General features: G+C 39.6%; 1 protein-coding gene across 2 annotated transcripts in view; it reads left to right on the forward strand.

Annotated features, from left to right (window-relative positions):
- Nucleotides 1–4,286, forward strand: part of hdac4 (histone deacetylase 4) — a 193,446-nt gene extending 189,160 nt beyond the window's left edge. For both annotated transcript variants that reach the window (XM_061926531.1, XM_061926532.1), the window contains exon 26: nt 2,657–4,286. In XM_061926531.1, the coding sequence (XP_061782515.1) occupies nt 2,657–2,696 (40 nt within the window). In that variant the 3' untranslated portion in view covers nt 2,697–4,286. The remainder of the gene's footprint in view (nt 1–2,656) is intronic.
- The last annotated feature ends 8,981 nt before the right edge of the window (nt 4,287–13,267 follow it).

Genomic DNA, 13,267 nt, shown 5'->3' on the forward strand with positions numbered 1-13,267 from the left:
CTTTATAGGCGGAATAGATCGACTCCTATTTGCTCCATTAGCAGACGTTTGTTAGCGTTTATTTAAAATTTAGAATGCATTAAAAAAAAGAAAAACAAATGTGTTCTTGTCAAACATAAGGATTGTGACTGATAGACAAAATTACTAAAAAAGTGCAGTTCCCCTTTAAAGTTGACAATGGAATGAATAATGTATATTTCTAAAAGGTGTCGGTCAACATAAAAAACTTCTGAGGAGCGATCGTACTATAGTAATTATACAGGCCGACTGTTTCCTAGTACAATATATCACTAATATAAGTTTTTAATTCAAACAGGACCTGACAGAACCTTGTAATTGTTGTGACCGGGTGAATCTATATAGTGTTTATGGCGTTTATTTTTGACAATTTCTGGGGGGGGAAACAGCGGTGACGACTTCAAGATATATATTTAAACAGTGTACATCTTCAAAAGATAAATTATGACACTTTTGGAGAGGGTGGGGTGTGGTTTTTATTTGGTACTTCAACAAATATATTTCCTGGTAGTGGTGGAACATTTATTTGCAGTCAATGTTAGTTTTAGGGGGGAAAGGATAACTGCAAATAAAAACGAGAAGAGGCGTTTAAAATAGACAGCTTCATCGTCCTGACTAAGACAAACGTTTAAATGGTGGAACGGTTAAAATCGGTGGAAAGAAGAACAAAAAAATACACTGGAAATAACGGAAAATGAATTTCGGTAAAACAAGTAATTTTTGGGAAAGTTTGCTTAATGAGCCTCCGTGTTCTGAATGAGTTGAACATTTGGAAGTGTGAACAGGATCAATTGGATGAAGTGTGGAGGCAAAAATAAAGAGTAATAAGGATAAATAGATTAATTTTTATGTACAATATGTACAAACCCTGTTTCCATATGAGTTGGGAAATTGTGTTAGATGTAAATATAAACGGAATACAATGATTTGCAAATCCTTTTCAACCCATATTCAATTGAATGCACTACAAAGACAACATATTTGATGTTCAAACTCAAAACTTTATTTTTTTTTTGCAACTAATAATTAACTTGGAATTTCATTGCTGCAACACATGCCAAAGTAGTTGGGAAAGGGCATGTTCACCACTGTATTACATGGCCTTTCCTTTTAACAACACTCAGTAAACGTTTGGGAACTGAGAAGACACATATTTTAAGCTTCTCAGGTGGAATTCTTTCCCATTCTTGCTTGATGTACAGCTTAAGTTGTTCAACAGTCCGGGGGTCTCCGTTGTGGTATTTTAGGCTTCATAATGCGCCACACATTTTCAATGGGAGACAGGTCGGGACTACAGGCAGGCCAGTCTAGTACCCGCACTCTTTCACTATGAAGCCACGTTGATGTAACACGTGACTTGGCATTGTCTTGCTGAAATAAGCAGGGGCGTCCATGGTAACGTTGCTTGGATGGCAACATATGTTGCTCCAAAACCTGTATGTACCTTTCAGCATTAATGGCGCCTTCACAGATGTGTAAGTTACCCATGTCTTGGGCACTAATACACCCCCATACAGTCACAGATGCTGGCTTTTTAACTTTGCGCCTATAACAATCCGGATGGTTCTTCTCCTCTTTGGTCCGGAGGACACAACGTCCACAGTTTCCAAAAACAATTTGAAATGTGGACTCGTCAGACCACAGAACACTTTTCCACTTTGTATCAGTCCATCTTAGATGAGATCAGGCCCAGCGATGCCGACGGCGTTTCTGGGTGTTGTTGATAAACGGTTTTCGCCTTGCATAGGAGAGTTTTAACTTACACTTACAGATGTAGCGACCAACTGTAGTTACTGACAGTGGGTTTCTGAAGTGTTCCTGAGCCCATGTGGTGATATCCTTTACACACTGATGTCGCTTGTTGATGCAGTACAGCCTGAGGGATCAAAGGTCACGGGCTTAGCTGCTTACGTGCAGTGATTTCTCCAGATTCTCTGAACCCTTTGATGATATTACGGACCGTAGATGGTGAAATCCCTAAATTCCTTGCAATAGCTGGTTGAGAAAGTTTTTCTTAAACTGTTCAACAATTTGCTCACGCATTTGTTGACAAAGTGGTGACCCTCGCCCCATCCTTGTTTGTGCATGACTGAGCATTTCATGGAATCTACTTTTATACCCAATCATGGCACCCACCTGTTCCCAATTTGCCTGTTCACCTGTGGGATGTTCCAAATAAGTGTTTGATGAGCATTCCTCAACTTTATCAGTATTTATTGCCACCTTTCCCAACTTCTTCGTCACGTGTTGCTGGCATCAAATTCTAAAGTTAATGATTATTTGCAAAAAAAAAAAAGGTTTATCAGTTTGAACATCAAATATGTTGTCTTTGTAGCATATTCAACTGAATATGGGTTGAAAATGATTTGCAAATCATTGTATTCCGTTTATATTTACATCTAGCACAATTTCCCAACTCATATGGAAACGGGGTTTGTACTATGCCACCAGGCATTGACACAATTAAAATCTTCATAAGTCCACTTTAAGGCAGTGCTGGAAAATAATGGTAGCCACACAAAATATTCACAATTTATGCCCAATTTGTACATTTTCAAGGTGATTGATTGTACTCACTTATGTCTATAGTTGCATACTATAAAACAGAATTATATTGAAACATGTTTCCCTTTCTCAGGACTCAAGAGGAACCAATGGAGGAGGAAGCCCCCCAGTAAGAGGCCTTGTCGGTGTCCGAGCACCGAGACTTTTGTGTATGACAATTCTTTTATTGCCACTTCCACACCTGTGGTCTTGTCGAATCGAGATGTTGTCACCATGGCGAAGAAGAACGAATGTGAATAGAATTATTTCCCGTTCTACCGTGAATTGAGGATGAACTCGTAGAGGACTCAAGCAATTCACACCCAGTCATTCATTGTGCATTTTAGAATGAAACACGTACGATCCGCATTCCACTTTGTTACATATTCCCATCTGTCAGGCACGATCCGATGATTGTGATCCTGCGTCAAGAACCATCCATGCTCTTGTTGTTTTCAATCTGAGATTTTCCCAATCCAATGTGACGGAGAAAACATTTGCGTGCGTGCCTTTGTTTTTGTTGTTATCCAACAAGTACGGATAGTTTGTTGAAGAACTACAGTATGCCTTAAAACAGGCTCGATACCAGGGGTCTCCCAGTCCGACAACACCCACGCCTAAGACGTGCACGTCGGTAACCACAGCACGGCCTATTATCTTTTCTTTTATTTCTATTTGTGTCTCACTTCAGAAGGGAAGAGTCATCCATTTCAGTCTCAAGATTGTACATTTGGGAGGACGTGGCGTAGCGTGCACTGTCGGACCTGTGAAAACGGCGATGTTGTCTTTGCTTTGTGTGGAACAGGGGTGTCAAACTCATTTTAGATCGGGGGCCACATGGGGAAAAATCTACTCCCAAGTGCATACTTGCCAACCCTCCCGGATTTTCCGGGAGACTCCCGAAACTCAGCGCCTCTCCTGAAAACCTCCCGGGACAAATTTTGTCCCGAAAATCTCCCGAAATTCAGGTGGAGCTGGAGGCCACGCCCCCCTCCAGCTCCATGCGGACCTGAGTCCGCTTTCCCACGATATAAACAGTGTGCCTGCCCAAACACATTATAACTGTAGAATGATGGAGGGCGAGTTCTTGGTTTCTTATGTGGGTTTATTGTTAGGCAGTTTCATTAACGTCCTCCCAGCGCGGTAACAACACACAACAACAGCAGTCATGTTTTTGTCTACCGTAAAGCAGTTCGTCTGCCGTAAACAACAATGTTGTGACACTCTTAAACAGGACAATACTGCCATCTAGTGCATCAATAACATATACGGCTTTTAGAGAGTGCAGTGCACAACTGCGCAGACAAGGAGACGAAGCAGAAGAACGAGGAAGATACAGCCATGGCGACGACGAGTAAGATGAAGAAATACGCTTTGTTGCACCTTTCCTGCCTGAGTCCGGCGATTAGTTGCAAATCTTGCTTTATTGATGCCCAATCCAACACAAAACAAACTAGTCCCCGCCCGCACTCACGCTACCGCTCCCTCTCTTCTCTCGCCCACACACTCACTGACATCACTCACCTCACATGCTCACCTATTAAAGGGCCACACACACACATACGCTACTCTCATAACAGCTTGTAAGTTCCAAGCCGCAGCTGCGATTGGACCTGGATAGCCTCCGGGAAGAAGTAGTGGACTACCAAGTGCTTGGCACTGAAGATCTTCCTCAGGAAGCAAAGATTGACCGGTTTTGGGCCATGCTAGGGAGAGATGGAAGATTCCAGTCTCTAATGCATTTGATGGGCTTTTGTGCGTGCCAAACATCAATGCATCCTCAGAGAGGGTGTTCAGCATGGTTAGAAAAATAGTGACAGAGAATAGAACAAGGATGGACAATGCAACCTTTAACTCAACAATGAGTAGATGAGTGTTATGTGTGTGTATATGTGTAAATAAATGAACACTGAAATTCAAGTATTTATTTTATTTATATATATATATATATATATATATATATATATATATATATATATATATATATATATATATATATATAATAAAATAAATATATATATATATATATAGCTAGTATTCACTGAAAGTCAAGTATTTCTTATCTATATATATATATATATATATATATATATATATATATGTGTATATATATATATATATATATATATATATATATGAAATACTTGACTTGGTGAATTCTAGCTGTAAATATACTCCTCCCCTCTTAACCACGCCCCCGCCCCAACCACGCCCCCCGCCCCACCGCCGACCACGCCCACCCCACCCCCTCCCCACACCTTCCGAAATCGGAGGTCTCAAGGTTGGCAAGTATGCCCAAGTGGGCCGGACTGGTAAAATCGCGGCACGATAACTTTAAAATAAAGACAACTTCAAATTGTTTTCTTCGTTAAAAAATACAACAAGCACATTCTGAAAATGTACAAATCATAATGTTGTTGGGTTTTTTTTACACTTACATGTTGCGGTTAATAGTATTCTATCTTTATTTGTCGTTATTTATACTTTCTGAATAAATTACGTGATAATGTTCATCAGTCAACTCATTGGTGGTAATTTTCAATCTATCAATTTAAAAAAAATTAGGTAACACTTTAGTATGGGGGACACATATTCACTAGAGATGTCCGATAATATCGGACTGCCGATATTATCGGCCGATAAATGCTTTAAAATGTAATATCGGAAATTATCGGTATCGGTTTAAAAAAGAAATGTATGACTTTTTAAAACGCCGCTTTACGGAGTGGTACACGGACGTAGGGAGAAGTACATAGCGCCAATAAACCTTAAAGGCTCTGCCTTTACGTGCCGGCCCAATTACATAATATCTACGGCTTTTCACACACACAAGTGAATGCCCTGCATACTTGGTCAACTGCCATACAGGTCACACTGAGGGTGGCTGTATAAACCACTAACACTGTTACAAATATGCGCCACACTGTGAACCCACACCAAACAAGAATGACAAACACATTTCGGGAGAACATCCGCACCGTAACACAACATAAACACAACAGAACAAATACCCAGAACCCCTTGCAGCACTAAGTCTTCCGGGACGCTACAATATACACCCCCCACTACCCCTACCCCCCCACCCACCTCAACCTCCTCATGCTCTCAGGGAGAGCATGTCCCAAATTCCAAGCTGCTGTTTTGAGGCTTGTTGAAAAAAATAACGCACTTTGTGACTTCAATAATAAATATGGCAGTGCCATGTTGGCATTATTTTTTCCATAACTTGAGTTGATTTATTTTGGAAAACCTTGTTACATTGTTTAATGCATCCAGCGGGGCATCACAACAAAATTAGGCATAATAATGTGTTAATTCCACGACTGTGTATATCGGTATCGGTTGATATCGGAATTGGTAATTAAGACTTGGACAACATCAGAATATCGGATATCGGACATATCTAATATTCACCATCAATTAGTTGCTTATCAACATGCAAATTAGTAACATATTGGCTCTTAATTAGTCATTATTAAGCACTTATTAATGCCTTATTCTGCATGGCCTTATTATACAACCAGTGAGCCATTAACTAAGAGTCTTCCCTCAATAACCTCAGAATTATTGCTTATTAGTAACCCTAACCCTAACCCATATATGTTCCCCTAGTGTCTAAATAACTCTAAATTAAGTCTTTGTTACTTTAATAAGCAACTAATTAATGGTGAATATGTTCCCCATACTAAAGTGTTACCAAAAATAATATCAAAATCCAATTACAGGATGTTATTTATGTAGTTTGCTCATTTTCCTCATGTGGTTTATTTTTATTTTTTCATATGTAGCATAATCTTCAAAGATACAAAGAATTGCTATTGCGACATCTAGTGGACAGATTTAGAACAGCAATTTCTTTCATTCCAAAATTTCGGCTCATTTTTATACTCCGCGGGCCGGTTAAAACCTGTCCGTGGGCCTGTTCCGGCCCGCGGGCCGTACGTTTGACACCCCTGGTGTAGAATGTCACTTTTTACAGGAATATCTCTTAACCAGACATATTTGGAAGCCTTCTCTTTTTGACAACATTGTTTCCACAACAACGATGACCTTACCGCCTGGGAGTTTCCAGAGGGGTTGCAAAAAGGCCACAGCTGCCTGAACATCTGCTCCCCAAATGTCAGGTGCGAGAGCATGTGGCAGGTGTGTGCACATCTATGCAGTTCATATTTCCAATGTTTGTACTCCTTTTTTCCCCCCGCCCTATGTTGCCTTATATTGAGTCAGTAGGACCGTGTGGTTTTCCCTCAACCAATCAGTAAATACAAGTATTAGTAACAGCACAGGTGGTCCTGAAGTCGCTATATTGTTCCGACGACGTGACTAAATTTATGGGAGTGCGTTGATAACCACAAAAAAAAATAAAAAATGTCGAACCAGGACTACCTGTTTATCATTATTATGGTTTTGAATATTGAAGAGAATAAGATTTTTTAATTATGAGTGTAATATTAGGGATGTATCCAAATTTATCTTTTTTCACTAGATTATGAAGATTGCATTTTGTGGGCAGCTACATGGCTGTCTCATCACCGCAGACTTCATGAATATTCTTTTTTTTTTTAAATTGTGAATTGAGTTTTTTGCTGTACTTTTGAACGCCCTCAATATTCCTGCCACATGCTCGCGACAAAGGACTTCCGGTTGATTCCCGTTCCATCTCTCGCCATCTTTGCAGGGACGTTGTGACTTTGCTGTGTTTTTTTAATTTTTTAACATGTTGTATATTTTGTTGCCTTGTTTGTTACATTGCTGACATGCTTCACTACAGATGAGGGTTTAGATAAAACATGCTGTTCTGGACTGAGGGCTTTTGTGGGAACTGTTTCTACTTTGTATACAATTGTGTATTTACTGTCTGTTCATAGTAGAGTTATAAATACATATATATATATATATATACATATATATATATATGAAAAGAAATGATTATATTCTTGAACAATATGTATGCGTTCTTACGTGTAGGGTGTTACTGAATGCACCGTTGGCTTGGTTACAGTTTGGTGTTCCATTGTGCTTTTTATCAGCTGTCTTTTGGTCAGCGATGACAACTTTTTGGACTTTTCCATTCCTGCGGCACCACGTCTTTGCTGCCATTGCCCGCCGATCCGCTTCACATATCCATGCACATATTTGTACTTTTTTTCCAAATGTTCTTGTCTTTTTTTTGGTCTGTAGATTCAATTGTAGAAGAACATGCATTTTATATGGCACCTGTTACATTTTAGTAATTCAAGAAAAATGAGATTAAATTGGAATTTTACAATTCACAAACTCGACCTTTCATTCTTGGTATTATAGAAAATGATGGAACACTTTGAATATCAATATCAGTATCAATAATAATAATAATAATAGCTTTTATTTGTAAAAAGCACTTTATATTGAGTAAACAACCTCAAAGTGCTACAGTATTAAAAAAAATAAAAATATAATAAAAAATATTTTGCAGGTTTACAGTACTGCAACAGGTAGCTACGTTCTGGCACTGGAACGCAGGACGCGCTGGCTTACGAAGGGAGTGGAGTCTTAATCAGCGTCAGGTGTGTTGATTACAGATGTCCTGCAGCCACGCAGAGGCGCAGCAAGGGGAACACACGTGGGCGTGTCCAGAGGCCTCCTAAGACCCGAGCTCTTGTATGGCATGCATTTTTAATCTATCAGGGCTTTATGGAAGCCATTGAGGTTAAAACCAAAAAAAGTTGTCATCTGAACCTTTGGATGTTTAACATGTGATGTTATTACTCTTCCTCCACCAATAATTGGCACTGTAATGTCCTGTTGTATAGTGCTATAGTGGCTCAGTTGGTAGAGCGGCCATGCCAGCAACTTGAGGGTTCCAGGTTCGGTTCCCGCCATTCTAGTCACTGCCGTTGTGTCCTTGGGAAAGACACTACATACTTACTCCCAGTGCCACCCACACTGGTTTAAATGTCGCTTAAATGGAGATAACGGGTTGAGTCTCAAGAGAATCAAGTATTTAACCTACTTAGTTTGACAGAATAAATCTTGTCAAACGATAATAAAGCATTAGTGAATCACAAATATTATTATCAAGGCTTAGGTCAGGCTGATTACAAAAATAAATACTAATTAAATTTACTGCAAAAGATGAACTCATAAAAATGAATGAAAATAAATGTATACAAAATTATGCAGTGCTAAAATAAATAAATTCTAACTAAATTAATACTAATTTACAATACTATATATGTTTTTTTACGTAAACTGTCAATAAAATGTAATTACAAATGAAAATACATTTTCACCATTTTAGTCATATTTTTTTCACTTATGAAACTTCTCTCTGACTTAAGCTCCAGACGTTATCTGTTTGTTTGATTTTGTCAATACTGCCAAAAGTGGTGGAAAAGTGTATTACAACCACCCAAAAATGGGCCCCGGCCCTATGGTTAAAACACACTGAATTAGACCACAAGAAAGTGTTTTAAATGTAGAAAAAAATCATGAGATGACCCCTTTCAATTGGAGGATATGTCATGATCCGTTGCCCGGATCATGTTTTAGTGTTTGACTTAGTTCCTGTTTTGAGCACCCCTGGGTTCGTGTTTTAGTTGTCATGACGGCAGATTGTTTTCACCTGCCTCTGATTAGTGTTCGGGACGCTCACCTGCTCCTGGGCACTAATCAGAGAGCTACTTATTCCTTGCTTTTCGCCACACTCAGTCTGGCTTTCTTATTTGCTTATGCAACACGTTACGTTGAGTAAGTCTATGTTTCTTGAGCCTTGTTCATGTGCTAAGCTTCGCCATAGCTCCCACGCTATCAGCACGCTTTTCCAGTGACGTGCAGTCACTAGAGGCAGGTGAGGCAGGGCCTCACCTGCCATCATGGAAAGAAAAAAAATGTAAAAAGAAAAAAAAAAAAATTAAATTGTTATATGTATCCAGTGATTATACTATAGAGTTATTTTCCATTTAACTTCACCAGTTTTAGGTTATTTTTATTCAAAATCGCTGAATTTTCACATTTGCCGTTCAAATACTGAGAAGAGACGGTGCGGTGAACAGCAGCCAGTTGAGGCATGTCACTCAGTGCCTCAACATGGATTCCGGACTCGGCTAACTGCTGGCCTGCTGTGCAGTGAGACTGTATTGCTATATGAACTATATTATACATTTCCATAGTTTAGTTAGCTGAGGTATATAATGTACAGTGTATTTTGTCAACAACTGTATGTGTGTAACGTATTTCTTGTCCTGAGCGATCATAAAACGGCTGCAAAAGACGCACTGGCTGAGGCTCCAGTAACCCCGCCTCCTGCACCCTCGCCGTAGAATTGTTATATCAACTAAAGCCCACACTTAAACTTTCCACGTGCAAGATTGAATCTATTTAAAAAAGTTATTTCATAAGAAGCCAAAAAGTGCAAAAACAATAATGTTCGTGTTGGAGGAGTTGTGAATGACTGCAGGGCCACAACATTAGGTACACCTGCAGACTGCAGGTGTATCTAATTCACAACTCCTCCAACATGAACATTATTGTTTTTGCACTTTTTGGCTTCTTATTAAATAACTTTTGTAACTTATTTTCATGGGCTTTTCTCTTTGTGATGTTAAGTTCCTGTTATGCGCTGTTATACAGTATATGCCTTGAGCTCTTATTTTGAAGGCGCTAAGAGCGGAAGTGATGTGACATGGAGTGGAGCGGAGGTTTTTGAAAGAAGGTAAATAAAGTGGTCCTCGTGTAAACTGGAGCCTCCGTGTTTGTTATTTTGTAGTTTCATACAGTATAGGCGACATTTATAAACCCTCGGTTACACTTTTTTAAATAGATTCAATCTTGCACGTGGAAAGTTTAAGTGAGTGCTTTAGTTGCGGCGCATGGACTTAATTTCTAAGTAAAGGTAAGACCATAATAACGTTTTTTTTATTAAATGTGCTTTTTTGTGTGCTACAGTTTGTATGTGTAAAGCGGATCATGACAGAATAGGCATTTATAACCAAATTTGACAGGGAACGCCCACATTTAAGGCTTGCTCTACCCAAAGTGTGCATCTTGGATTAAGGCACGCAGTGATAGACGAGTGAGGGAATGCCGCACAGCCAGAATCCACGCAGTTGGGTACCTTTATTCACCTAAACACGTGGCAGAATAAGACCTTGTGTCATGTCTGTGGGATCATGTTTTGTTTTAGTCATGTCCTGTTTGGTTTTGGTCACTTAGTTCCTGTTTTTTCACTCCCTTGTTTTGTCACCATAGCAACCATTAGTTTCACCTGTTTCACATTTTGAGTCACGCACCTGTTTTCACTAATCATGTCACCAGTATTTAGGCTTGGAGCTGTCAGGAAGTCAGCCTGGCGACATTAGCTCTGTCATCCCTGTTACTCCATTGATTACGTGTTCCATGCCATAGTTCCATGCTTTTCAAGTAAGTGTTTGTTTATTCATGTCACAGTTAGCAAGTGTTATTTATTTCATGTTCATAGTTTTTGCCCAAGTGCTAGTTTTGTTTTCTTAGCCAAGTTTGTATCCGCCTTGTGCGCGCCTTTAGTTTGTTCTTTTTTGTTATAGTAAAATTAAAAGATGTATTTACCTTCAAGCCAAGTCCAGTCTAGTTGTTTTGCATCCTGGCAAAGCAATCTGCGCAGTAATTTGCGCCGCCATAGTCCACGTATTGACACCTTGTGAGTGCACTTATCATCCAAAAGATATACAGTGAGTGGGAAAAGGGACTAATTGTTAGCGCACCACTTTGCAGACTACCACAACTGACTTTCTGTCGTGACGCCTTAGCTGGACGTCGCCAACCGTTGTGTACACATGAACACTTTGGAGTGAGATGCTTTATTGTAAGTAAGACATCCCACGTTATTCCCAGAATCTTTTTCACTGAAGTGCCAGTTATCAAAACAGCGGCAGACTTGGGTTTTCTACTGTTGAGTGATTTAGTTTCTCCCATGGAGCCAAAACTAGCACTGTTTGACTACTCGGTCTGCCTGGCTCCACTGTTCATCTTAAAACAATGTCCAAACTCACACACACACACACACACATACACTACTGAAAAATTCAGTTTTCTTATAATTTCCATTTATTGTGAGGAAGCATATATTTGTGTTGCGGTCTTTTTGAAGTTCAGTCCAGACAGGACCTGGATCTGTTTTCTTAGGCAGCCTGCTCTGATTCTAGTTCTTTCTCTGCATGATCCCTAAGTCTACCTGTCGGTCCTTCCTCCGCCATTTATCAACCACTAAGCACTCAAAGTCGTTTATTGTACTATCCATAGTTTTTTCTAGTTGACATTCGTCCTTTCTCTTTGCTTTGTAAGCTTTGTAATCGTCCCTAGGAATTGGGACACCACTTGCTACGTCACTGCACAGTCTGGTACAATCGTATATTTGGGTGAGATTCAAGTCAGGTGAGGCACTTCCAAGTTCTTTTTAGATACATTTTTATATCATATGCTCATATTAATGATGTCATGTCTGTGTGATCATGTTTTCTTTTAGTCATGTTCGGTTTTGTTTTTGGACTTTTTGTGCACTTTTGTTTGTTTTGTCACCATAGCAACCATTAGTTTTCACCTGTCACGTCACGCACCTGTTTCACGTTTTGAGTCACGCACCTGTTTTCACTAATCATGTCTGTAGTATTTAAGTTCATTGTTTTCAGTTTGTCTTGCTGGCGACATCCGGATTCATGCCCCTGTCACACTCTGTTTACCTCTGCGCACTTCATAGTCCATGCCAAGTAAGTTTTTGTTTATTAATGCCACAGTTAGTGTTTTTGTTTCATTGTTCACAGTTTCTGCCTATGTGCAAGTTTTGTTTTCAATAGCCTAGTTTTGTACCTCCGCTATTGTGCGCGCTTTTTGTTTGTTCTTTTTTGATATATTACATAAAAAAGATACTTACATTCCCGTCTCGCCCGAGCCAACTTTCCGTTGCCTTCCGGAAAAGCAAACACTAAGGACCAAGTCTTGACATTATGTCGCCAGCAAGACAAACTGAAAACAATGAACTTAAATAGTACAGACATGATTAGTGAAAACAGGTGCGTGACTCAAAACGTGAAACAGGTGCGTGACGTGACAGGTGAAAACTAATGGTTGCTATGGTGACAAAACAAACAAAAGTGCACAAAAAGTCCAAAAACAAAACCGAACATGACTAAAAGAAAACATGATCACATAGACATGACAAATGATGAATGAAAATGAAGAGAGTAAGGCCCAATCCCCCTCACCCACTACCACTGCACCCTGGTAATGAAGCAACAAGGGGTAGAGCTTTGGAATCGTCCCTAGGAATCGGGACACCACTTGCTACGTCACTGCGTAGTTTACGTTCAGGCACGCAAGTGAATACGCAGTGACGTTTGCACCTAGAGTTGTGAGTTGTCCCGACACCAATATTTTGGTACCAAAATGTACAAAACCCAAAACCAGTGAAGTTGGCACGATGAGTAAATCGTAAATAAAAACAGAATACATCCATCCATCCATCCATCCATCCATCTTCTTCCGCTTATCCGAGGTCAGAATACAATGATTTGCAAATCCTTTTCAACCTATATTCAATTGAATAGACTGCAGAGACAAGATACTTAACGTTCGAACAGGTAAACTTTGTTATTTTTTGCAAATATTAGCTCATTTGGAATTTGATGCCTGGAACATGTTTCAAAAAAGCCTGAGAAGGTTGAGGAAGGCTCATCAAACACTTATTTGGAAC

This window comes from Nerophis lumbriciformis, linkage group LG31 (assembly GCF_033978685.3).
Source record: "Nerophis lumbriciformis linkage group LG31, RoL_Nlum_v2.1, whole genome shotgun sequence".
Lineage (NCBI taxonomy): Eukaryota > Metazoa > Chordata > Actinopteri > Syngnathiformes > Syngnathidae > Nerophis > Nerophis lumbriciformis.